The sequence below is a fragment of the Oryzias latipes genome, chromosome 11, assembly GCF_053564925.1.
Source record: "Oryzias latipes strain Hd-rR chromosome 11, Olatipes_Hd-rR_3.1".
NCBI classification, from domain to species: Eukaryota; Metazoa; Chordata; class Actinopteri; order Beloniformes; family Adrianichthyidae; genus Oryzias; species Oryzias latipes.
This window is the reverse complement of record NC_136247.1, coordinates 23,954,074-23,977,452: the sequence shown is the minus strand read 5'-3', so window position 1 is coordinate 23,977,452 and position 23,379 is coordinate 23,954,074. Positions and strand designations below refer to the sequence as shown.

The 23,379-nt window shown below is 42.3% G+C and overlaps 1 protein-coding gene across 1 annotated transcript in view; it reads right to left on the bottom strand.

Moving 5' to 3' along the window:
* Positions 1–23,379, bottom strand: part of LOC101170442 (dolichyl-diphosphooligosaccharide--protein glycosyltransferase subunit STT3B) — an 80,061-nt gene that overhangs the window by 4,578 nt on the left and 52,104 nt on the right. The window contains exons 4-13 of the mRNA XM_023959614.2: positions 20,705–20,770; positions 12,176–12,275; positions 10,070–10,168; positions 7,971–8,117; positions 6,877–6,925; positions 6,408–6,562; positions 4,554–4,765; positions 1,243–1,430; positions 760–931; positions 380–553 (exon numbers count right to left, since the gene is read on the bottom strand). Of these exons, the coding sequence (XP_023815382.1) occupies positions 380–553; positions 760–931; positions 1,243–1,430; positions 4,554–4,765; positions 6,408–6,562; positions 6,877–6,925; positions 7,971–8,117; positions 10,070–10,168; positions 12,176–12,275; positions 20,705–20,770 (1,362 nt within the window). The remainder of the gene's footprint in view (positions 1–379; positions 554–759; positions 932–1,242; positions 1,431–4,553; positions 4,766–6,407; positions 6,563–6,876; positions 6,926–7,970; positions 8,118–10,069; positions 10,169–12,175; positions 12,276–20,704; positions 20,771–23,379) is intronic.

Sequence of the window (23,379 nt, the reverse complement as noted above, 5' to 3'; positions counted from 1 at the left end):
CTTTGATAAAAAGAAAATCAATACTTTAATGGGAGTAAGGTCGTAAATGTATCGGAATAATCATAAAATAAGGAAAGAATTGTGAGTTGATGAGAATAAATTCGTAAAATTATGATTAATGCGGAAGTAACCACTTACAAAAGGCTCTATACCTCTAGTAATCAAATATACAATAATTAAATGATTTTTTTGGTTAATATTTTTCTTAGTAAACAGAATTTTGCCTGTAAGTGCATGACTTTGATCTAGTAAATTCTATACTTATGAAATTATAACGTTATTTTCATAAATTAATATGAAAGCAGGAACGCGTCGGTCAATGCCGAGCCGCTCCTGGTGTTCCGCTGTACCACAGAGCCGCTCCTGCAGCCGCACTCACCCGGATTTCTTTGGGATGCTCGCCCTCCGCTATCCTCACCATCCACAGGAATTTGTTTATGTCGTCTCCGGAGTAACCGATGACGCCCCCGAAGATGATCAGCACGTAGTCCACGTCCAGTGACTGCATGATTCTGTACGCCGCGCTCTCATTGGACGACATGGCCTTTCCCACCTGAACACAGCAGTCAGATTTTCGGTACCCGTTCCTACTGAAACAAACCCATATTCTGGATCGGGAGAAGTCAAAAAATGCTCTCTCTTTCAGATTACAGTGTGTTGATGTCGAGCCTAAAACATAGAAAACATCCAACAACAAATGAAAATGCACTTCTCTGTCCCTGTTTTCGTTTTTAAAACAGAAAAACCTAGAACTGGTACCAGCGCTATGTGACTGTTGTTCCACGTGTTATTGTCCACCAGGGTGGTCCGGTTGGCCATCCCGGCTATCTGGTAGCCGTAGTCCCACCATGACATGACGCGGGCGTGCTCGTCCGTGTTCTGCCTCAGCCAGTAATAGGCCTCCCTGAAGTCGTCGAGGATGTTCCTGCTCCTAAAAAAGAACAAAAGGTTGGAGAGTTTCAGGTACAATAAGCGGCTCTTGAAGAAAAGTGATCAGAGTTCATCCAGACGGATACAAAATATTCATGTGCTGCTAACACTTCCCCATCTTCTGCACTGCCTTATCCTGGATTGTGAATGAATAAAATATCTTAATGCAAACCCGGAGATGGTCTGCAGCCGTTTCCTGTAGCCTGGAAATGATGTTTATCTCTTTATTTTCTCCTCCTCCTCATGAAATAAACATGTGCTCGCATCAACCCGCCGCCCCGCGCCCAGACGGAAGATGAGGATAATCCTCACCCGTCGTGGTTGTAGGACGCCAGCACCACGCTGGGGCTGGAGTAGGCGTTGCTGGTGACCCAGGTGCAGTGGACGGCGAACATCATCAGCAGCATCAGCATGAGCATGGTGACGATGGACTTGATGTTCGGGCCCAGGCCCTCCTCGGCTTTCTCCTGCTCCGACACGTGTTTGCGCACCTTGCCGGCCTGCAGGGGGAGACAAACGCCGTTACTGGAAGACGAATGATTGAGACGGCCGAGTTCTTCATCTCCAGTTTCTGCTTAAAGCGTGAAAAGATGCATCGGAGAGATGGGTTGAGATGATCACAGCAGCAGCAGCAGGTTGAGCTCTGGCGGTTGGGACGTTTGCACGACACCAGCAGCTTCTCCTCCTGATGTGTGGAGAGTCAGATCTGATAACATCTGTGGCTTTATCTCTGATCAAACGCTATTCAACCAACGCAAGAAGTAGGTCAGGAAAATACACCTCCAGATATTTAGTGACTTTAAAAAGGCTGTGATGCTTGATTGGGCAAGTCTGCAGCCTCTTTGCTCAAAGGATCGACTAAAAACCTCTGAGATCTCATCAAAGATGCAGATAAAACATAACCGAGAGATCCTCCCTCATAAAAATGTGTTTATATACAAGAGTTTTCTGCACAAGCGCTCATTTTATTCAGTTAAACGTGGGTCCTTATGGAGAGACGAGCGTCTTCTGAACAGATCACCTCCAGGAAAGCAGCAGAGTTTCCCGGACAGATGGGATGGCAGCGCGCCGAGCCTCCCATAAGACGGCGTTTCTGCGATCACAGCCTCCAAAACTCGCCAAAAACTGTTGCAGCTGAGTCACTGTTGAATCTCACTTCAGAAAAAGTGTTTTGAGTGAGGAGGGAAAGCGGCAAACGACACGCCGCCACCGGAGCTGCGACACATGCAGGTGAGCTGTCGACGGCGTCAAGCTCTGCATGTTTGCAATTTATCTAATGGACAAAATTAATAAATAAACATTTTATCCAGAAATAAGCAGGAACGTTCTCCAAATCCGCCCAACCCTGATCCTCCTGTCCTGCTCGCTCAGGAGGAGTTTCTGATCATCTACACCTGATCCAGGTAACCAGCAGGTAGAGCTGGAAAAAAAGCCTGATTGGCAGACCTGCTGATGATGCAGACCTGGTGTTTACGTTGAATCAAATCTTTATTTCTTAGGCCTTTTCTTCAATATAAGCTCATAAAAACGATCAGCGAACCTCTGTAGCTAAAAACTACTTTAATGTTTCTATTTTTACATTCATTTAAAAAGTTCAAAGTCCAAAAAGGACTCAATTAATTTTGGATTTTAATTATGAAAAGTGAGATTTAAAGCTGAAATAAAGCAAAACTATAATGAAACATGACAAAGTTATGCAGGATCGAATGTTTTTTCCACAGACACATTAATAACTGCTTTTTTTCCCCCCAGAATCAGTTTTTTTTAAAGGAGTTTTTTTCTTACCGCGAAGGAAGTGATGCCCAGTTTGGTTTAGTCTATTGAAATCTGTCCATGATTCTTTTGATTTTATCTTTACTCTACAATTACCGCCACAAAGCCCATTGAGACGACTGTTGTTGTGATTTTGAACTATAGAAATAACCATGAATTGAAATGAATAATGAGGTTTAACGTCCAAAGTCCCGGGGTCAGCTTCCCCCCCCCCCCCACTCTGGGGGGGTCACATGACGTCCTGCTTGGAATGAACCTCGGTGAGCAGCTTTCAGGGCCAACCGCCGTGTTTTTGAAGAGGCGTACATACGTCAACAGATTCTGCTTCGTCTATCGAGACAGAAGAATGACGACTCGATCATGAAAACAATACAAATATGATTTAAATGAGGCCGAGTGAGAAAGAAATGATCGCCAGTTCAAAGCAGGAGTCTGGAACACTTTCAGGTCCATTTCTCATTCAAGCCTCAAAAAGTGACTTCCTCACTGAAGTCGGATTTGTGTTTATATTTTTGCTGCTATTATGTTAAATATTAACAAACTATTGTTTTATTAGCCATATTAAAATTAGCTTTTTTTTTCCAAGTATGAAACAGTTTAGGTTCACATGACTTTCTTTCAAAATAAGACATCTCCATGCAAATATATTGGCAGTGCGATGTCACTTAAAAAAACAGATATTTTACATTTTGTGCTGCTTTCTCAGCCAGAAATGTGTACATCTAGTTCATTAAAAATTCCATCAGAGCTAATTAAGTGAATTTTGCTGGATTGTTTTGACCATTAGTCACACTTTTTGACTAAAACAGAAAAATCTGGCTTAAGTATGAATTCTGGTTGTGTTTACTGACCTCCTGTTCCTTTTCTCTGGTAAAAGACGCTCAAAACTCTGTTTTAGTGCGACTACGAAGCCGCACCGCTTCATGGGTTGGTGGAGCATCATGGGTACTGTAGTCAGGAGGGATGCATAGAGCGCTTCAACCGTTTGTTAATGAGTGGAAAAAGGTTCGACTTCTGCGACTGTTTAGTTTCACTTCCTGTGCGGTTGAATCTGAAAACTATGTTACTTCTTACAGTTAAAAACATTTGGTTTTTCTTTAACCACAGAACCAGAACGGACGGGTTCAAGTGGCTGCAGACGCTTCACACCACGACCAGAACTGATGACCGCTTTTTAAAGGATCAGGAGAACTACATAATAAAGAAATTCTAACTGGTGCAGGATTTCATTTAGAAAATGACAAAACTTCGAAAGGAACAGTGAAGAGAAAAAGCTTAAAGCATAAAAGCTGCAGAAAACAAAGACCCACAGAGTTCATCTTTGTTTTTAACCACGTTTGAGTGTCCAAACGTTGAAAAAAATGTGTGAAGAATTGAAAGTTTTGGATTAAAATTATAAGAGTAATAATTTAATAATGACAATAATACCAGTAAATAAGAAGTATAGTTTTTTTAATTAATATTTTAAGCATATTTGAGTGTTATTTCTTATCTTACTGCTGTTTTTATAGAGCTTGGATAAGCAGGTAATTTCCTGTTTGTGGGATCCATAAATTACTATTCAATACTAAAAACCTAAATCTAAAAGAAAAATCCAAACAAGATCTGCAGAAATTATTTGAGAAAAAGAAAGAAAATGAGCTTAAAAAAAAAGAGGAAATTATCAAAACTGTCCAGGTTTTAAAAGGATAAATTCAGATTTGAACATCCTTTCCTTGAATTTGCACAAAAGTCCAACCGATCTGAAAAGGATTTAAGAAACGTCTGCCTCTGCAAACTAAAGTACAACTTTCATGGACCGATGTCCTGCAGAGATCAGAGGAAGTGGTGTGTTTTTCCAGCAGCCTTGCCTTATCATAGAGATTCCCAGAATTCCTCTTGTCGTCCTCGTCGCTGCTGTCTTCAGCGGGGGGCTTCTCCCTTTTGGTGTCGTCTCCCATGTAGTGCTCGAACACGCTGGAGAAAGCCACTGCCGACAGCATGCACACCACCGGGGTCAGCGTCAGCATCAGCCGCACCATCACACCGGCGAAGTAGACGGCGCTGATGGCGTACAGCGCCACTGGAGGGCAGAGGGGGCGGGAGGGGAGGTCAGGCCGGGGGAGGCGGTTAGGAACAAAGGAAAAGGTCAGCTGAGGATGACTGAGGACGGCGTACAGAACCTCAGGCAGGACGCTGGTTTGCTGCTCGACCTTGGAAAGTGCCGACTCGGCTCCACAGGTGCAGCGCTAATCGATATCTTTAACAAGCTCGTTAAAATCTGAATGCAAAGCCTGTGTTTGAAGCTCCAAGTGTCCTTCATCTCTTCCTCTGAGCGCAGACGTTAGCTTTGACCTTTGAGGTTTCTCCACTAAACTGCAAAACTCGCTTTTCCAGTTCAAACTGGATTTGCCCTGAAATGTCCATTCAGATTTCTTTCCCGAACCAATTCTGTTTCATAAATCAAAGATAATCTTTTAGTTAATAAGATTACCATAAACAAATAGAATTTTTTGCTTCATGAATTGGATCATTTATTTTAATTTTCAAGTAAATTTCAATATTTCTAAGCAAAACAACAAATTCAAAGCACAACTTCTGAGTGCCATGGGCTCCAAAATGATTGATCTATTTACCGGTATTTGTTTGTATGTTTAGTTGGTTATTTGTTGTAGGTATTGTTAGCTTCCTTTTGAGCTGCCGTGACGAGAATAAATTCAAATAAATTAAATATCAATTCCTACTGTTTTTTTATATTCACATGCTGTCGTTACCTTTTTACAATTGTGTTATATACGTGTCTTTTCAACTATGTTTACATTTTGATTTTGTTGTTGAATTCATTTTGATTTTAGGAAGAAAAATGTATCCAGAGATAAACGGATAACATTTAGCTTTCTGGGTCAAATGGTGCATTTCCAAAGCCGCTTTGAAAACCAATGAATAAGATAACAAAGATAAAATCAGCAACCATCCACCAAAGGTTCTGCTGTTAAAGAATATAATTTGTTTAACATGAAAATGAGCATAAATAAAAAACTTTAAATCGACAGCACCATAACTAAAACTGGGAACGCTTTAAAGACATCAAAAGATGATCCCAATGAGACTTTAAACATTTAAATCAAACCATCATTCCTTCAAAAATGCAAAAAAATTACAAAAGATTTGTGTTATGTACCTATGTAAAGTGTGTTTTAGCAGGAACAGTCAATTTCTGACGTATGATGAAATTAAAACCTTGAACAATAAACTCTTATCAAATATGAAATAAACCACTGCAGCCCAGAGACTGAACAGCTGTCCCTCAGTGCATTTATAAGCAGCAGACATGCAAAAGTCCAATCAAAGTTAGCAGGAAACCTTTTAAAACTTTAAAAACAAAAGCAGCAGACAATCACTTTCCTTTTTACATCTAAATAAAACATTTCTTTGGTTAAAGAAATCTCTGAAACATGCCCACTTTATGAAATATTGAATGATTGCATCTTAAAATAATGTCACAGCTGTGATTTGGGCTTAAACTACAATTTGAATGTTTGCTTGTACCTTTCTGCCGTTTAAGACATAAAATCTGATCATTTCAGCTGAAATGAAACATTTCTTGGAGTGGGAATGTCTCATGAAGCAAACAGACAGCAACCTGAAACCTGGATCATCACTATTTGTGGTTTTCTGTGTTTTTTTTTTCCATTGATGGATTATAGGTGTGAGAGGGTTCCTACCGAACACGCGCTCGTCGTTGATGTTCTTGATGCAGAACCAGAGGCCTGCTGGGAAAGTGCAGACCAGGATGTGGAGGTCAAAGAAGAAGGAGACCCACGTGGTCGGCTGGTGCTCCGAGACGGAAGCGATGATGGGGATGTGGATCTTTGCATAGCTGTGCAGGAAGGAGGCTGCAATTAACATCCTGCTGTTGGGGAACGCTGCCACAACTGAGCGTCCGGACTAAACATTTTACAGTGGAAGAACACGCATGCAAACTCGCTCTGTGCTATAACTGGGTGTCTAAAGAGACTTTGTGGGAAATGAGCTCTCCCTTTTGCTTAGATCAGCAAAGCTGGACTGGGTTGGGGGAGGCAGGTAACATCATACACCATGCAGAAGGCATTAGGAGAACGCAGGGTTTGTGTGTGGAGGTTTTGGTCCTCTGGGAGGCTGCAGAACAAGAGCGTGAAGGTCAGCAGAGCTTACCCGGTGTCCCAGAGAGAATAGAAACGGCCACTCCACGGAGCGATGTACCCTGCAGACAGAAGAGGAGGGCATCATCACCACAACTGTTCCCCCACCATCCGTTAAAAGCCCTTTTTAAAGCCTCATGTTCTGTACGTTACCTCAGAAAGGCCTCTGTATGGATGAAATGCAGTTGCTTTTATGGAAAAACTAGCAAACGGTGCAGCTTTGCATAAACAATATCTGAGCTGCACAGCAGCAGAAATGAGAAAAGGCCTCAGAAAAACAACACGCCTGGAAAAAAAATAAATAAATAAAATACAGCCCCTGGGAGTTTTCCTGATTAGACGTCTGGATATGAATCGTAGCTAAAACGATCAGGTTTGGAGAAAAGGAGACGCTTGAGGAATGAACTTCCACTGCAAACACTGACCTTAAGGGTTAAGGGAGGCACCTAAAAGGAAACCAGGTGAAATCAGGAAAACGGGATTGAACGTTCATGTCAGAGATTTGATCCTTTATTGATGATTTTTAATGAACTTGTTTAGAAAAGTAACTGAAACTGCTTTAGCTGAAAATGAGCTCACTTGTACAGTTTCCATGGGGGTGGGGGTGGGGGGGGGCTCTGTCAGGTACAGGTAAAAGGGAGGGAATCTGAGGCCTTGTTGGTTCTTTACACCTTTGAAGCCAAATGAGGAAACAAAAAACTGGATGCCTCCTGAGAGTCGGAGCTTCGTTAAAAACACACTTTTGAGTAAAGGCTTCCCTCCCCCCGAACGTTTGAAGATGTTGCCACGATAAATGTAAATATTTGTTAGGGAAAAAAAACCCATAAACTGAGTGAAACTGCTTTAACACCTTCAGTCCTGCACCGAGGCCACAAAACATCAAACTGTGGAGCTCGAGACTTTCTCATCTTGCAAAGAGAACAGCTTCACCTAAAAGTGTTGCTTTCATCCAAAGTGTTTCCCACCATCTGAGGTTTATCTTTTAACTTGTTTACATGTGTTTTGCATGTCAAGAAACTTTAGTCTATACATAAAGTGATTGATTGATCAGGATGGGTTTTTTTTAACAAAGAACTGCATTAACTAAACGTTTCTTAAACTACAAACCTGTGTATGTGAGATAAATCACTGTGAGGAAGACGACGCAGGCTGCAAGAGAGACGCCGAGGAAGAAGAGCGTCTGGAACTCCTGGCGGGTCAGCCTGTCTTTCAGGTACTGCAAGAAGGCATAGGCTTGGAGAAGAGCAAACACACCTGTGAAGACACAGATTGGAGAAACTTCAGAACTGTTTGAAGGCGGCTGCCTCCCACGGGGTCAGAGGAATCCTCCCCCCCAGGACGTCCCTGAGATATGAAACACCGCAGGATGACAACGCCAAACGCTTGGGACAGATTGGTGTAATTTAGTCCCTCTGCTGTCTCATCCCTCTTGTCAGTCTTTTCTTCGTTTCTCAGCTGTCACTTTTTCATGGCTATTCTCTCACTCGTCCTTTAGCTCGTCTGTCAAAAACGATTTACAGGGGAGAAAACAGAGGCAGCCTTTCTCCACCACCACCCATGCCATCTCCATCCTCTCCTCCGGGAGGCGAGCGGCGCCTGCAGAGGGTATCCAGCATCTCTTCCAAGGTTAAAGTCCCCTGCTGTCTGCTGGAGAGCCGCTGTGGTGCTGACACGCTCGTCAATCCACGCCACCGCCTTCCTGCCGGAGGGGCCGACATCTCAGCGGACCCGACAGGTTTGTGGTTTCGTCACTGTGTCCCACAGAGCTACCGGCAGATGTTCGGAGCAGCTGTTGCCCTGATGATATTTCAAACTCCTGCGTTCCGTGGGACGGGGGAGCAACAGCTTCTTCGTCTGGGAGGAATTTTGGAGGATTCCCTGAAGCCTGTGAGGAATCAGTCTTCAGACAGACTTGGAAATGTGGACGCGTAGCAGACGGTACCCCTACAAACTGACACAACAGATCCAGGGCTCTAGGGTTCGACTGGATTTTTCAACTGTGCCTAAAAAGAAACCCATGGTTGCATCGGTGCGCCCAGCCGTTCTGTGGGGGGTGAGGGGTGGGGGCATAATCTCTGCGACTCTGGAAGTCTGTATGTGTGCAGGTGTTTCTGTTTATGAGAATGTGCATCTGAGTCATCCAGTTTGAGGGGCGTTAGCATTCTTTGAACACTCATCCTCGCTTTAAGGTGAAGGGAAAGTTTAGTTAGCTAATCAAAGGAGCCTCTCCAAAAACCAGGAAAGCCACCGTCTGTATATGAGAACTGGCCCGAGTGACTCCCCCCCCCCCTGCCGTTTTAACAGGAAGTGGCATAAGCAGCCAAAACCCCACAGACTTCTATAGAGAAATAAACCGCTGTAACTCAGTCATTCTATTGGTCAGAATAAACATTCTTAATCTGGTACCTTTCATCTTCTTGGCAATTCTCTTTTTTTTCTGTAATTTGGTGTTTATAACCTCAATAACTTGAACTACATAAATAATATCAATATAAAAAAAGGTAGAGTAAGGTTCTTCTGACCAATAGAATGAGTGAGTAACAGCGGTTTATTTCTCCATAGAAGTCGATGGGATTCTGGCTTTTTGGAGCCCCTCCCTTTTTGGACCCCCAGGGGCTTAGGGGTCACTCAGTCCAGTTCTCATATTCAGTCAATGGTAACGAGGGAAGAAAGCACAGAAAGCGAGCATTTACTGCCAAAGAGGCTTTGACAGGGACATCAACTTAATATAGATGATTATTTCCTATGCAGAAGCGACAGAGCGAATCATTTCTCATTAAATGTTGGGCGGGGCAATTAACTACTGGAGTACCCCATCACACTGGCATCAGTTTCTTTAGTGGTTTATTGACTGAGATTAACTCTTGGCATGATAAATAAAAACATAAACAGTCACTGAAGCAGCTTTGGGTATGTTTTTCATGTTTTTCACTTTCTCCTGAAAATGAACCACCAGAAGCTCAAGCAGCACGTAGATCTATTCTGCTCACGGAGGCCGCAATTGTCGTTAGAAAGAGAAGACAGAAATGAGCGGATGACCCTCGTTTTTTCTGCGACAACTCCTCAAACCAGCAGACGGTAAATAAGTCCATTATTAAAGCTTTGGAGAAGAAGCCGCTTTGTTTTCTCCACTCTGACTGACATTTATAAACATTTTACAAGCAGAGGCAAACAAAAAAAAAAAGTATGGCGAGGGCGGGGCTTACCGGCAGCAGCCATGTGTTCGCTGGTCCTGATTGGCTGGAAGCCAACAAACGGAACCTGCATGGACAGTATGAGGCCCACGATGTAGAAAGTGCTGTAAGCTGTGGAGAAACAGAAGAGAGGAGTTAGTGAAACAGATCCGTCTCCTGCTTTCTCTCTAAATGAAAGAAGTCAACCTGGATAGTTTGAAGTGGAGTGGTTTAACTGCAGTACCTCCGAGCGCATTCATCTAATGTCATATACACAGAAAAGGGGAGTTTGGGCGCACGGAGGCCTGGAGTGTGACGAAGATGTTGAGAGTGGGGCGACTCCCACCTCAGTGGCTCGGGGACCCGAGCGGCTGACAGCGGCTTAATTAAGATTTCATACTCATCCCAAAGACAGTGCCCTGCTTTTGAAGTAGTTTCGAGCGCCCCCAGCAATCTCCTCCACACATCTGCTGTTGACTCAAGACAGTGGGGGAATTCTGTGAGGCACTTTCCTAAAGCCGATATTTGTGTGATCCTCCTTTTCCCGCCGAAGAGCAGCTGGGATCCGAGGCCAGGAGGGAGGGCGCCGAGCAGAACAGGTGCTCTAATGCCTTTTCTGTCAGAATAAGGTCATACATTCATTTTTCCATCTCTCTCGTTTGCCATCAAAAGGCGTATAAAGTCTCCGAACGATTCATATGCTGCACATATCCCAGAGAAAGAGCGAGAGTGGAGGGAAACTTTCCGCCTCGTGTCGGCGTCATCAAGTAGAACTTCAATTTTCAAGAGCTCTATTTGAGATAAGGCAACGATATGTCAAACGCCCTCTTACTCTGAAGAGTCCACGGAGCTTTTCAAGTATCACTTGTATTCGTGCATAATAATACTTGAAGTGTGATCTCGACCCTGACGGGGGGAGCCAACCCAACGACGGATGTGTGGTGAGGAATCACAACACGAAGAACCAAACGGAAAGGTAAAGCCGTAGTCCCAACTGCCCTAAGGGGGGGTGGGTGCAAAAAGGCAAATCTGGACGGGGCATGAAGGTGATCTGCATGACATATTAAGCAGACTGCTTGGTGAGCCTATAGAGAGAAAATATTCATGCAACAGGTTGCAGCAAACATTTCTATAAATACGAGTAAAGTAGGTGATGCAGACGTGTCCTACATATTTTTTTTTACCTCAACCAAACCCTACAGACCGTACTAGGAGGCTGTTAGTGCATCTGAAGGGGCAAGTGTGCACTCCAAGCAAAGACTGACTATTAGGACATTAGATAGCAGCTTGCATGGATGTCCTACAGGTGTCTTACGGACATTTAGAGCTGATTTACAGAAGTTAAATGTAAGCATTTTTGAGGTTCAACAGCGACTTCACGACCTTGTAACGCAGTGCACCCTGGAAATGTTTTTTTAGACTAAAGTCATGTCATGTTTAAAAATAAAAAAAGATGACCAATATCTCAGCTCTTTTTTAAGGACTTATTTTAGTTTAATGAAAACTGAAAGACCTTTTAAGGATCTGTGACCAGCCTGTATGTGCGGCATTCACATACGTTCAGTAAGGAGCCAGTACTCACATCTTACCAACAACTAGAGCGTGTGGCGTAAAGACGCCGTACGACAGCATCACCTGTAGGTTATAAGCGTGTGCAACCTCCTTTGGGGTTAGGAATACTTTACTACACACCTACCACATACACAACAATGGCCCGCTCCATTTTCATGACTTGAGGTGGCCGAACGTGCCTCAAGACACGCCGGCCCTCCTCTCCATGGACCCGGATAACCCAAAAACCTGCAGCTCCCCTACAGGCCAACCTGACCCCCCAGGTGGCTGAGGGTTTGAGGCAGCAGGGGACTGCGATGTTAAGTGACGCGTGGAAGTCTGCCAGGCCGACGATGAGATGTTTGTCGTCAGGAATTAGCACGATTGCGACGGAGCACTGCAGCTTGATTCAGGGTCAAACGCTCGGGCGATTGCGTTTGAAAATGCACAAAGAGCGGCGTACGCTGCAAACACGCCCTCGCTCCACAGGGAGCATCCACAAACAAGGCCAGACTCCACTTCAGATACTGTATTCCAGGTGTTTCAAACAGCAGGTCAAAGCGTTGGAGTGGAGTGTGTGCGGCTTACCGATGTAGACCCTCCTGCTGTAGCGTTGCATCAGCAGCAGCACAAACACATGCAGAGGAATGAGGTTGATGATGAAGACGTATCCTCCCCATGCTGACACCTGGAAAAGACATCAGCAGGTAAACTGAAAGAGCTCAAAATAACATTCTTTACACACTGTTGTAGGATATAGTTGAGGAATCAGAGTCAGAGCAGTCCCACTTAAATCCCATAAACGGTGAGAGTCAAACAGGAAAAAAGTCTGTTCATGGACTGACAGCATCCCGTCATTCCTGACAGTTCCCTGCATCAGAACCTGGAATCAGCTGTGAATAGAGCAGTAGCTGAGAAATAGGTGGGAGACGGTGACAAAGGTTGGAGAGATAAACAAGTCCAACATTCAACCACAGAGTGTCTCAGTACAACAGCAGAGTTCCATCTAAAACAAGAAGGATTGAAAGAAAACAGAAAACGACCTTCTTCATGACAGTATTTTCTAAAGAAATGGAAATTCCATTGTGGTCTTTGGTAAACACGGGATCAGAGTCTTCAACCATGTTAAAACCAATCCTTCTCACATTTTAGAGTTTCCTATTATAATTTCCTCTCTTTGGAGTCAGAGGACCAGAATCCATCTGGGTTCTACTCAAAACCAGCTCAGCGGCCTGTACTCACACCGGTTTCCAAACGGCTTAAGTGTCAGAGTTTGATTTGACACACTTTAGTAGTCATTAGTAACACTAAAACCTGAAATGATATTTCAGAAAATAAAAGGGTTGAAAGCAGCAAATAGCCGCCCAGAAGCCAGTTGATGTCAAATGATTACAGGATTAAAGTGATTTAGAGAGACGACTTCACAGAAAGTAAAGTGTTCACAGAGGAGAACAGGTGAGGTCAGAACAGAACCAAGTCCTTTAGAGCAGTGGGTACTGCCTTTTAAGACCGGCACCGGTCCGTGGGCTGCTTGGTACCGGGCCGCAGACAGAAAAAACTATGATCAATTCCCTTTTGTTTATTTTCTGATACGTTTTATTTTGGAAAACCACCAGATTCTGTCCATCCGTCTATCTCGATCCGTCACGTGACGTGACTTTAGGCAGCTGCTTGGGCTGCAAAATTAGGAACCCAACGCTAAAAAGCTAATAAAAACCAAACCACAAGGCACATTTGGAAAGTTTCTTCTGGGAACAAAAGCAGAAGTTTTCCTGTTTTCCTTGTTCTCACCTACCAGAAGCTGCTTTGCAAATTTATGCAGCGACTGACTTGAATGTTTCACACAAGAAGATAATGAAGATGCAGAAACGGTGGATTCATGTTTATTATTTCATTTAGAAAGTACCACTTTTACGACGGTTCTGTCGTTTTATCTTGATTTATTTATCCACCATTAAAAGTTGGACGTGTCTAAAGTTAGCATCCGGTTGTTAGCATCCACTTTGACGTTAGAGGGAAAATCTTCATCACAAAGTCACAAACCAGCTGCAAACATTTGACAGAGAATGAAGATTCAATCAAATAAACTTCATTGTTAAAGGGACATTTATAAATTATGCAGACATCTGTCATCAAGAAACTTTAGCCCAAAAAATGTTTCTCTGTTTAAAAAGAAAAAAACAATGAATCTGGATTTATGTAAAAATAAAATATGAAAGATGATCTGAGTTGTTAAAATAAATAAAAAACTGTAATGTTGCTTTTAATAAAGTATTTAAAAATCGGAATCAAGACCTTTGTTTCTGTAATTATTTGTCATCTGTAAAAAAATAAAAAAATAAACAACTTTTTAGATTTTTAGATTGATAATTACATTGCCTAAAGTGTATATTTACTATACTCTACTACATTTGTGAAGATGGCAAAACAGCGATGTCGGAAATCACAAATATTAGTCGTGGATGTTTCAGGAGCAAATGTCCAAGTAAGTGAATATTGTTACATCCCTGATGTTGATATAGAAAAGTTATAAGAGTAATATAGAGTGGTCTATTTAAAACCACTTTCACAAACTTTATTTCTCTAATCATGACTTTTTTTTTTGTAAGACACACAATAGATAAAAATGCTACATGCTCTCCAGCACAGGTACAAGCAGAAGACATGCATATGTTAATATTGTAAATCAAGTTTTAATGTTAGACTCCATACAATTTATTCTGGTCTCAAATTCACTAAAATAATTTTGTAAAAATCTAAATTTAGCAGGTCAAAGAAGTAAAAAAACGAAAAATAAAGTTCAAAAATATTAATGATCCATTATCGTGTCCTTTGCTTTAGTGCTAAAAAGCTCACATTTAAATGCAATTTTAAATTGTGTTGGTCTGTAACTTGTGCTGTTTTAAGCTAATCAAGATCCATTTTCAACCTCTGGAAGAACTAAATGTGCATATTTGAGTTTGGGAATGATGCACCTGCAATAAAAACCAACAAACTTCAAATGTCATCTCTGGCATCAAACCGTGCAGTGGCAGACAATAATTGCTTTCATATTAATTAGTCAGCCAGAAAAAAAAACATTACAAAAAAAAGTTAAACGTGAGAAATGATCCCCAAAAATCTCCTCCCACAGCCGGAGCAGCCAGTCAACACGCTTTACTGCCTCTTCGCAACAGAACAATAAAAGCTGATGAATGTAGAATCAATAAAAAAAGACAATCATACTTTACGTGCTCAACGTTAAATGTGAGCTGTGACAGTAACTCTAAAAGATGCACTAAAAGTAGATCTAAAGTCTGATCAGTGTCACTGCAGAGAATATGAGCGCTCCTAAAAACTGCATTTAACGATCACTGAAGACATTTTCATTCTTTCTACTCATCTATAAGAACGAATGAAAAGGACTGTATATGAGAACCCTCCACAGTCGGCGCCTTAACAGGAAGTACCAAGGAGCTAAGATCCCATAGACTTCTATAGAGAAATAAACAGCTGTTATTCAGTCAATCTATTGGTCAGAAGAACCATTTTGGCTCTGATACATTTTTGTATTTGGCTGGTGCCCACATCCAAGGTTCAAAACGTCTTCATGTAGCCTGCTTTCAAGTGGTAGGGATGTGGCCTCCCAACAAGCTCACCCCTGACTGGTGGGAGCGGTTGTCATAAAAACTAGGAATGCACCAAATATTCAGCAACTGAAAATTGCAAAAAAAAAAACAAACAAACAAAAAAAAGCCATATTCAGCCTTCGGTGGGAGTGAGTAATAAGAACATCGACTTAACCCGACTTGGACCAACCACCGCTTACCTCCTCCCACATGGCGGTGTCTGTATAATGAAAAAAATGTTGACTGAATAGACTGTTTGGAGCCTGAAGTTAACCATTTTCCATTGACGGCATCAAACTCATTTGCTAAAGTGCTCATGTACCGTCAAACAGACAAGAAACAGACAGTAACAGTAACTCGTCCAACAAACTCCTAGGCAACTGCTGTCTGATAAAAAGCTATTCGTGTCCCACCCCGACTCCATTTTTTTCTGGGGTGCTAATGGTGATTAGGCCGTTTTTTGCAAAAATCAAAAACCTGTGTCGCTTTTAAGACATATTTTCATCAGAGCTGCAAGAGCTCATTACAAATTTGCTTTTGGGTTGTGGGCGGGACTGCTGGCGCAGAAGTTAGCTTAGCTTCTTTCCCAGCATGCCTTTAATTACACTCTCTCCCACTAGCTACAAGCGCCTCACAAGCCCAAGCTAACATTAGCGTAGCAAAAAAAAAAGGCTAGCAATATCAGATCTTTCCAGCCGCACAGTTTAGAGCCAGATTCCAGCGCAGACGTGGAAAATAAAAACGTACATGGATCTATTTGTCTGCAAGTGGAGGCTTTAGAACTGTAGCAGAGAAAGCGAGGCTTCAGCCCGCCCGTGGCAGTAGCTGAGTCATAAATCAGAGCTTTTTCAAACATCCAAATTTCATCTCCTGATCCATTATTCATGTCCCCTATTCTGAAAAAAAATGCTACAAGAACATGTTGAACTTTGACGGGTGATAAGCCAGAATTTGTATCTAACTGATTATAAAGAGTATTATTAGTAGAGTAAGTGAAAATGTCATACGATCCTTGCTGGGCAGGTATTCTTCAGGATTCAGTTTGTTTTTGTTGTCTGAGAAGCTCAAAGCTCATCATGGAAAGTAGAATGACACCAAAGACTCGTTTTCAATGTTGACTTAAGAGCGGCTAACCAGGAATCTGTTGCAGACAAACAGTAATGGAATTGAACCTGTAACCGTGTATGTTGTTCTATGTCAATAAGAGTCAGGAAAGCCATGAAATCAAACCCCCGTTTTCGACGTTTCACACTAAAGAGAACATTTCAGATTCGGAACCACAAACAAATCTTTGTCCCTGAAACATATCAAGCTGCCAAGAAAAATCAACCCTTTCCAATCGTTGGCCTGCTTTCGCCGCTATGTGTACAGAAAACCACCTCAGTTTATCGGATCGATACGCAACAAACAAAAACGCAGCAGACGGATGAAACGCACGTCTTTATTCGCTTTGACCTTTTGCTCTGCTGCATTCAAAAGCCCTCCTGAAAAAATGCTAAGTTATGAAGGAAATAAAACGGCACGTTAGCAGATCAAGTACATAAAAAACCAACAGGTTTTAGGTGCTGCTTCTGCATGAAAATCCAGTTTTTTTGTTGTATAAAAGAATTTGCTGCCATTTGACTGAGTCAATTTGCTTCAATTTCATCTTCGCAGTTTAACATTTTACAATATTTGGGAACAAAACATGACATTTTAGCATTTTTACAGCAGTGATGTGGCCCTGCAGTGGGGGGGGGGCTGAGCTGGAGAGCCCTGCTGAGGGCGGAAAAAGCCAGTTTTGTGTTTATGCTTCAAACAGCAAGTCTGTGTTTCAGTAGCAGAGTAACAGCAGACGACAGGAAGCAGAAACCGATCTGAACAATGACCGTTTGCTCGTATTAACGTCTACAGAGCTTATCTGATAAACATAGAGGAACTGCAACAAGAACATGCGTGACAGATGTGGTTTGAGGGTGTGTGCACAAAAACATGCTTTTTGGGCTTTTATTGGTTCCCACTGGTACTCTAAAACTTGAAGTTGTCTTTCTTCCACTTATCCGGGGCCGAGTCGCGGGGACAGCAGTCTAAGCAAAGATGCCCAGATTTTCCTCTCACCGGCCTCTTCCTCCAGCTCATCTGGGGGGGGGACCCCGAGGTGTTCCCAAGCCAGTCGAGAGATGGTCTCTCCAGCGTGTCCTGGGTCTTGGCCCAGTGGGACATACCCAAAACACTAGATGCCTCAACTGGCTCCTCTCGAGCTCTCTCCAGGTGACCGAGCTTCTCCCCCTTTCTCTAAGGGAGCAGCCAGCCGCCCTACGGCGGTAGCTCAGTTCAGTCGCTTGTATTCGGTACCCTGTTCTTTTGGTCAGACCTCACGGCCATAGGAGAGTCCTGGAACGAAAATCCATCGGTAAATTGAGTAAATCTGGCTCAATTCTCTTCCTCTTTTTGGTGTGAAACTTTTTATTCACCTTTCATAGCAGCAACGACTTTAAGCCTTAATCAGAAGTTAAATTGCAATAAAAATCTTCACCTATGCTTTCAGAATTTTAATCATCTGTGTTTGTTCCCCTGCATAATGAAGAGGAGCCCATCACTTAGGGCAGTAATGTGAGGATAATCCAGAATTAAGTTGCTCCTCATTTTGCTGATATTACCACAAAACCGCAGTGTACATATAACCTGCGGTGAAATAGTTCTGCTACACTGGTTGGCTCATTTTATGACAATTCATTTAGCAGACAGCTTCGTGACTGACATCCTGTTCCCCGGAGTCGTGCCGTCAGTCTGAATTTTAGCTCAGCTAAGTGGAATTTTTTAAGCAACGAACCAAATCTGCGTCTGTTCAGAATACTGATGGATGGGGCTTCAGACACCAACTATAGTTCAGTTCAGAGGGGTGGAGCACAGATGCATCAGCTGTGCAAACAGGCCAAATCATATCCATGCTGTTCAAGCGTTTAAACACTGACATTTATAGCATTGACCAACCCCCCACGTCGATGTCTTTCAAATGAATCGGCAGATTTCAAAATGCCTAAACCCCTTTGGATCCACTGGTCTTGGTTTGTGAGGCAGATCTGTGGAATGATGCACCAAATCATCACAGTCTTTCATGCATCGTAGCAACCGCAGCTCGTTGGTTTATCAAAGGGTGCATCAAATGGGGAAAACAAATATGACACACTTAGATGTGCAACAGCCAAGAGGCTGACTTCTAAATTGAAGCTTTCATGAAGTAACCGGAGCCAGATCAGTTCATTAAGTAAATGCTGGGTGTAAAGAAGCCTCCACTCACTCCAACGAAAAAAGGGATCCAACATACTCCAGTCTGCTCCCAGAGATAAAAATCGGTTTACGGTGCGTCCATTTTCTATTTTGTTTGACTTTAAAATTCAGTCTCTACATAAATGATATTGTCAATGCATCTAAATAAAATGCATCTTCTTTGCGGATGACAATACTTTCTTTCTGTGTGGATGATAATTTAAGTAAGATGCTTCAAACAGAGATGGAAAAACATGAAACAGTGGTTGGATGCAACTAAATTAAAGTGTGAAAAATCTTTGTATTTTGCAATATAGATCTAAATAGGAAAATTTAATTTGAAATGAATGGTATTTCGATTAAAAAGTAACAGAACTTAAATTTGGGGTTTTGGTATTGTTGATCTTTCCTGGAAATCTCATGTTTAAACAAAATAAAGTAATAATAAAGTAATTGCTCTCCTATATAAAATTAAAGGGTCGTTTTGTATCAATGCATAATATTTATTCATATATCTCTGTGATTTTTTTTATGCCTGATCCATTGTATAGAAGTTTAGGGTAAACAAAAATAAATCGCCTTTTTATTTAAATTTCAGATAAAGTTAAATGTAGAATTTTAAAATAAAGTGCATTATAAGTGTTTACCTTACAATAAAAAAAATACAAAGAAAGACGTATGTACTTTTTTAAGAAACCTCATTTTAGAAATAAAGTTAAGGAAAGATGCTTTTCAACACAAGATGTCACGTCATAGATTGATCTTCAATCACTAATCAAAGAGGCTAGATGGTTATTTAGTTTATAATTTATAATGAAAATCATCATTTGGTGGTGTTTGCCAAACTTTCTTTGCTCATCGTTTTGAGACGAGAGGAGAAATGTACCACTGGCTTTATTATTTCATTAAAAGGTGCAGAAATAAGTTTTCTTATTGAAAAAAGAAAACAAGTGTCATGTTGTCTTGGTAATTGTTTTGTGGGAATAAAATAAATAGGTTAAAAAAAAAAAAAATCAGATATGGGCGGGGGATCTCCACGGTTTTCGGGGGCCGTACAACAGGAATTTTTAAACGTCTGGTTTATTTAGTTAGATTATTTGGCATTTTCAGGTTTGGTAAGATTAAAAAACAAACAAACTAAGAGGTCCCATGTCTGCACACATTTATCCCTTTCACAGTTAACAGCTTGTGACGCCGTAGTCTTATTAGTTATTAATGTGGAATAAATGAATGAAGCAGATCTCCATCACCCAGTCAAAGCAGAACTTTTGACACGACAACGATTTAAGCTTCCATTTCCCTTCAATCTAACGTCATCCCTTCTGCTCCATCCTGGTGAGTTCAGAGGAACGCCACCATAGAAAGGTTCCTGTGGCGCCCGTTAAAGAACACGGAGCTGCTCTGATCCTCGGCTACATTTCTCTGCCCTCTATTTTAATGATTACGCTAATTTTCTTTTTATAATTAGCTGAACAAAACTGTCGCATTTAATTATACCATCAAAGAAAACGCTGCCTTGACTGTATCCCGATTGAACCCACAGAAAAAAGCAGCAGCTTGGGGTAGATTAAGCTACCAGAACAAGCAACACAGAGTTAAAGAATAAAAAAAAAAAATCAAAGAGGGTTGTTGGGGCCATCAAGCTGTTTTTACCAAAAAAAGGGTGAAGGTTTATAATGCAGCCGCCTACAGGAGAGATGGGAAGACTTTATGACGATAAAATGTCCTGTTCCGTTTTTAACACCTCTCCACATCTCCATCTCCATTCTGTTTGGATTTCCAACATCTTTCATCCAATCTTCCCGCTATAATCTGCCGTCCCCTCTGCAGTGTGATCGATGAAGCTGGATCCCAGTAATCTGTTCCGCTTGGCATCCGCCTCGTACCCGGCCATAGAGATTTAGCCGGAATGAAGATTTTTGCAGACGCTCATGCTCCCCAACACAAATGCAAACAATCTGCGGTTCAGGCAGCGTGCCCAGGCGGCCCTTTCATCTTTTTTTCCTGTCAGAAGGGTTCCTAATAAATATGCAGAATAGAGCGGCTAAATGTTCCAAACGACGTCTTTGCATTTCCTTCTCACCGACTGTTGTACAGATAATGAGCAGCACTTCACCAACGATGTCTTCTGGTTTTCTGTCGGGTCCGATCGCCTTGATGGGGTTTTGTACCAATCAGACGGGAAAAGCTTCTTAAAGCTTCTAACACCTTAAAACTCCTTAAGCTCGTTTCTTCGTCTCTGAGCGTAAACTGTTCTTACCATGTAGAAATAGGAAAGACAGCAGCCGATGGTCCAGAACACGGAGCCCGTCTTCACCGATTTTACCTGGAAAAAAGAGAAAATGCGTTACCACCAGAGGCTTAATGAACGGTTTCAAGCAACTTAGGGGCTACACAAAACTTATAGCCCCAGACAAAGTGAGAAATACAGTTTTCCCTTCACTTTAAGCTCAAACTGCTTAAGAGAGTTCACTTTTGTTTTTTCATCTTTACTGACTTTGTGAACTTTTTGAGAAAACTTGCACACACACTCTAATGACCTCAAAACAGCGGGCTGTTGTGACGGAACAATGCCGCGTTGGGCTAACAAGCCCTCTACTTCGAGCTCCCTGCAGCTAATAAAGCAGGTGAGCAAGTTAACATTTGAAAACATGGTTAGAGACAAACACGCAGAATGGAAGACGAGTCTCCGATTGACCTTTCCAACGATCCATCTCGCCGTAACAGAGATTGCTTGTTTGAGATGTTGACAAGTGGCGTGATTGGAAACGGCTGAGAAAAAGGGAATGAAATCTGCTGGATGGAGGTGGTCTTACCCCAAATTACCTGTCACAAACAGACGTCTGAATCCATCTGCTTCACGATTGTGCTTTCTGCACGTTCTCCACACCAGGATACCTCGTCAAAATATTTCTATTCTACAGATTTATTACTCAGGTAAGCAAAAAAGCAGGAGTTGATGGCTTCCAACCAGAAAACATGGGATTTCCAGGAAAATGAATCCTCATTCATGCGTTTTTCTATTCAGACAGGCAGAAAGTTCAACATTTCAGGCTTGTCATTTATTCGGTGCCAGGCACACGTTACTGTCTCTGCTTTGGACAACAATAGGTTCTCGTGCATGGTCCTTCTGTGCTGAATGAATGCCTCATGTATTGACTGCACACGTCTTCATTACTGCACTGGCAGCTGGCAGAGCCCAGCACCCCGCTGCACTGAGATGCATCGCATTCAGAGTGCAGCAGAAAACCGACTTTATCCAACAGCGGGATCTTATGTCGCAGTGGGGAACACGAGCAAAGATGGAACGCATGAGGAACATCTGATATCCTACACCACTACAAGGGCGTTGGTCTCAACCGCCCTTACAGGTGGATACGGCTGTCCGCGGGTGAAAAGTGGGCAAACCAACAAAGATGGCCCCAAGAAAATTTTAGGGTCATATACCTTTCAGCGAGCCTGTGGGGTAAAACTGTTCATGCAACACGTAAGGATAAGTTAAGCTGAAGTACGAGAGATGAAGAGACGTACAGGTTGTAAAAAAACGAATAATTCTGTGAACTGCACCCGTTAGTGCTGTTCATCTGATAAGTGCAGTGTAACTGTTAGGAAAGAGGAAATTCAGCAGAGTGTAGTGTGTGAACACTTGTATATCACGTGCACACTCCATGCATGCAGCACTTGTGTGTGCAATGGCCTGGACTCGCACCTTAACGACTAGAATGCGTCATAAAGGCACCGTACGACAGCTTCACTCATGCGTCATAAGAGCATGCCACTTCCATGAGCCCTATGAATACTTCATAATACACTTACCACACGCACTACAATGGTACGTTCAATTTCCATGACATCCCCTTGAGGTGGTCGTACGAGCCTCAAGGGAACTACAAGACACACCTGCGCTCCCCTTGGGATACAGACAACCAAAAAAACCAGAGCACCTCTACGGGTCAATACCTCATAGTAGTGAATGAAGCCAAGGCTTGAATATTACAGAGGCAATAGAAATAGATATAACATTCTCATATAATTATTATTTTTCTGAGTAGTCTTTTTGACCCTTTTACACATTTGAAGCATCGAGTGGATGCATCAGAATGAAGAGGAATATGGAGCTTGTGGCTTGCCGTAGTAACTTGTACATCACACTGCTGCTGATTCAAAGCGACCTGAATGAAGAAATACTCAGAAATCCAATTCTAGGGTTAGTTTTTTTTCCCCTATCCAACAGCTGGACAGGCAGATGAGAACTGAGGGCCTCTTGTGTTGGACATATTTTACTTTAACAATAGGGGTTATTAATCTTCAGACAAACCAGAGGTATGTCTGAATAAACCCCTTTTGTAATTGAGGCCAAACTTTATTAATTTCAATCATGTTTGAAAATCTTTGGTGTTGGACCGGACGGAAAAGGAAAGAGGGGAAGAAGAGAGAGGGATGTTAGAGAGGGGGGTGGGGTGGGGGTAGGAGGGTGATAATAGGAGGGGGGGGGGGATAAGAACATGAAGCAGCATAGAGCAGCAAGTTTACTGGTTGTTTATCATTACGGTAAGGTTCAAATGTAGTAGGGTTAATTTTTTTCATACATGACCTCAATCATGTGAAAAATGATACAAAAAGCAGTTAAAAACACTATTTTCAAATGAGTTGGGCTTTAAGACTTTCCGATATCCCAAATTAGCTCAACAAACTTGACGAATCCTGATTAAAATACAAGTAATTATTCCACAATTTTTGAGTAGTAGGACCCCCGAGGACCCCCAGCACCATAATAGTGGCATCTATCTGTTAGAAGCCAATGCTAGACCCCACACCCCCACCCCCCATCCTCACAAGCTGCTTTCTTCACAGAATTCACACTGTGGTGCTATTCCAACTAATTACATTCGAGCTGCAAGAATGAGTGGAAGTCCTGTAGCAACAAGGCAGTGC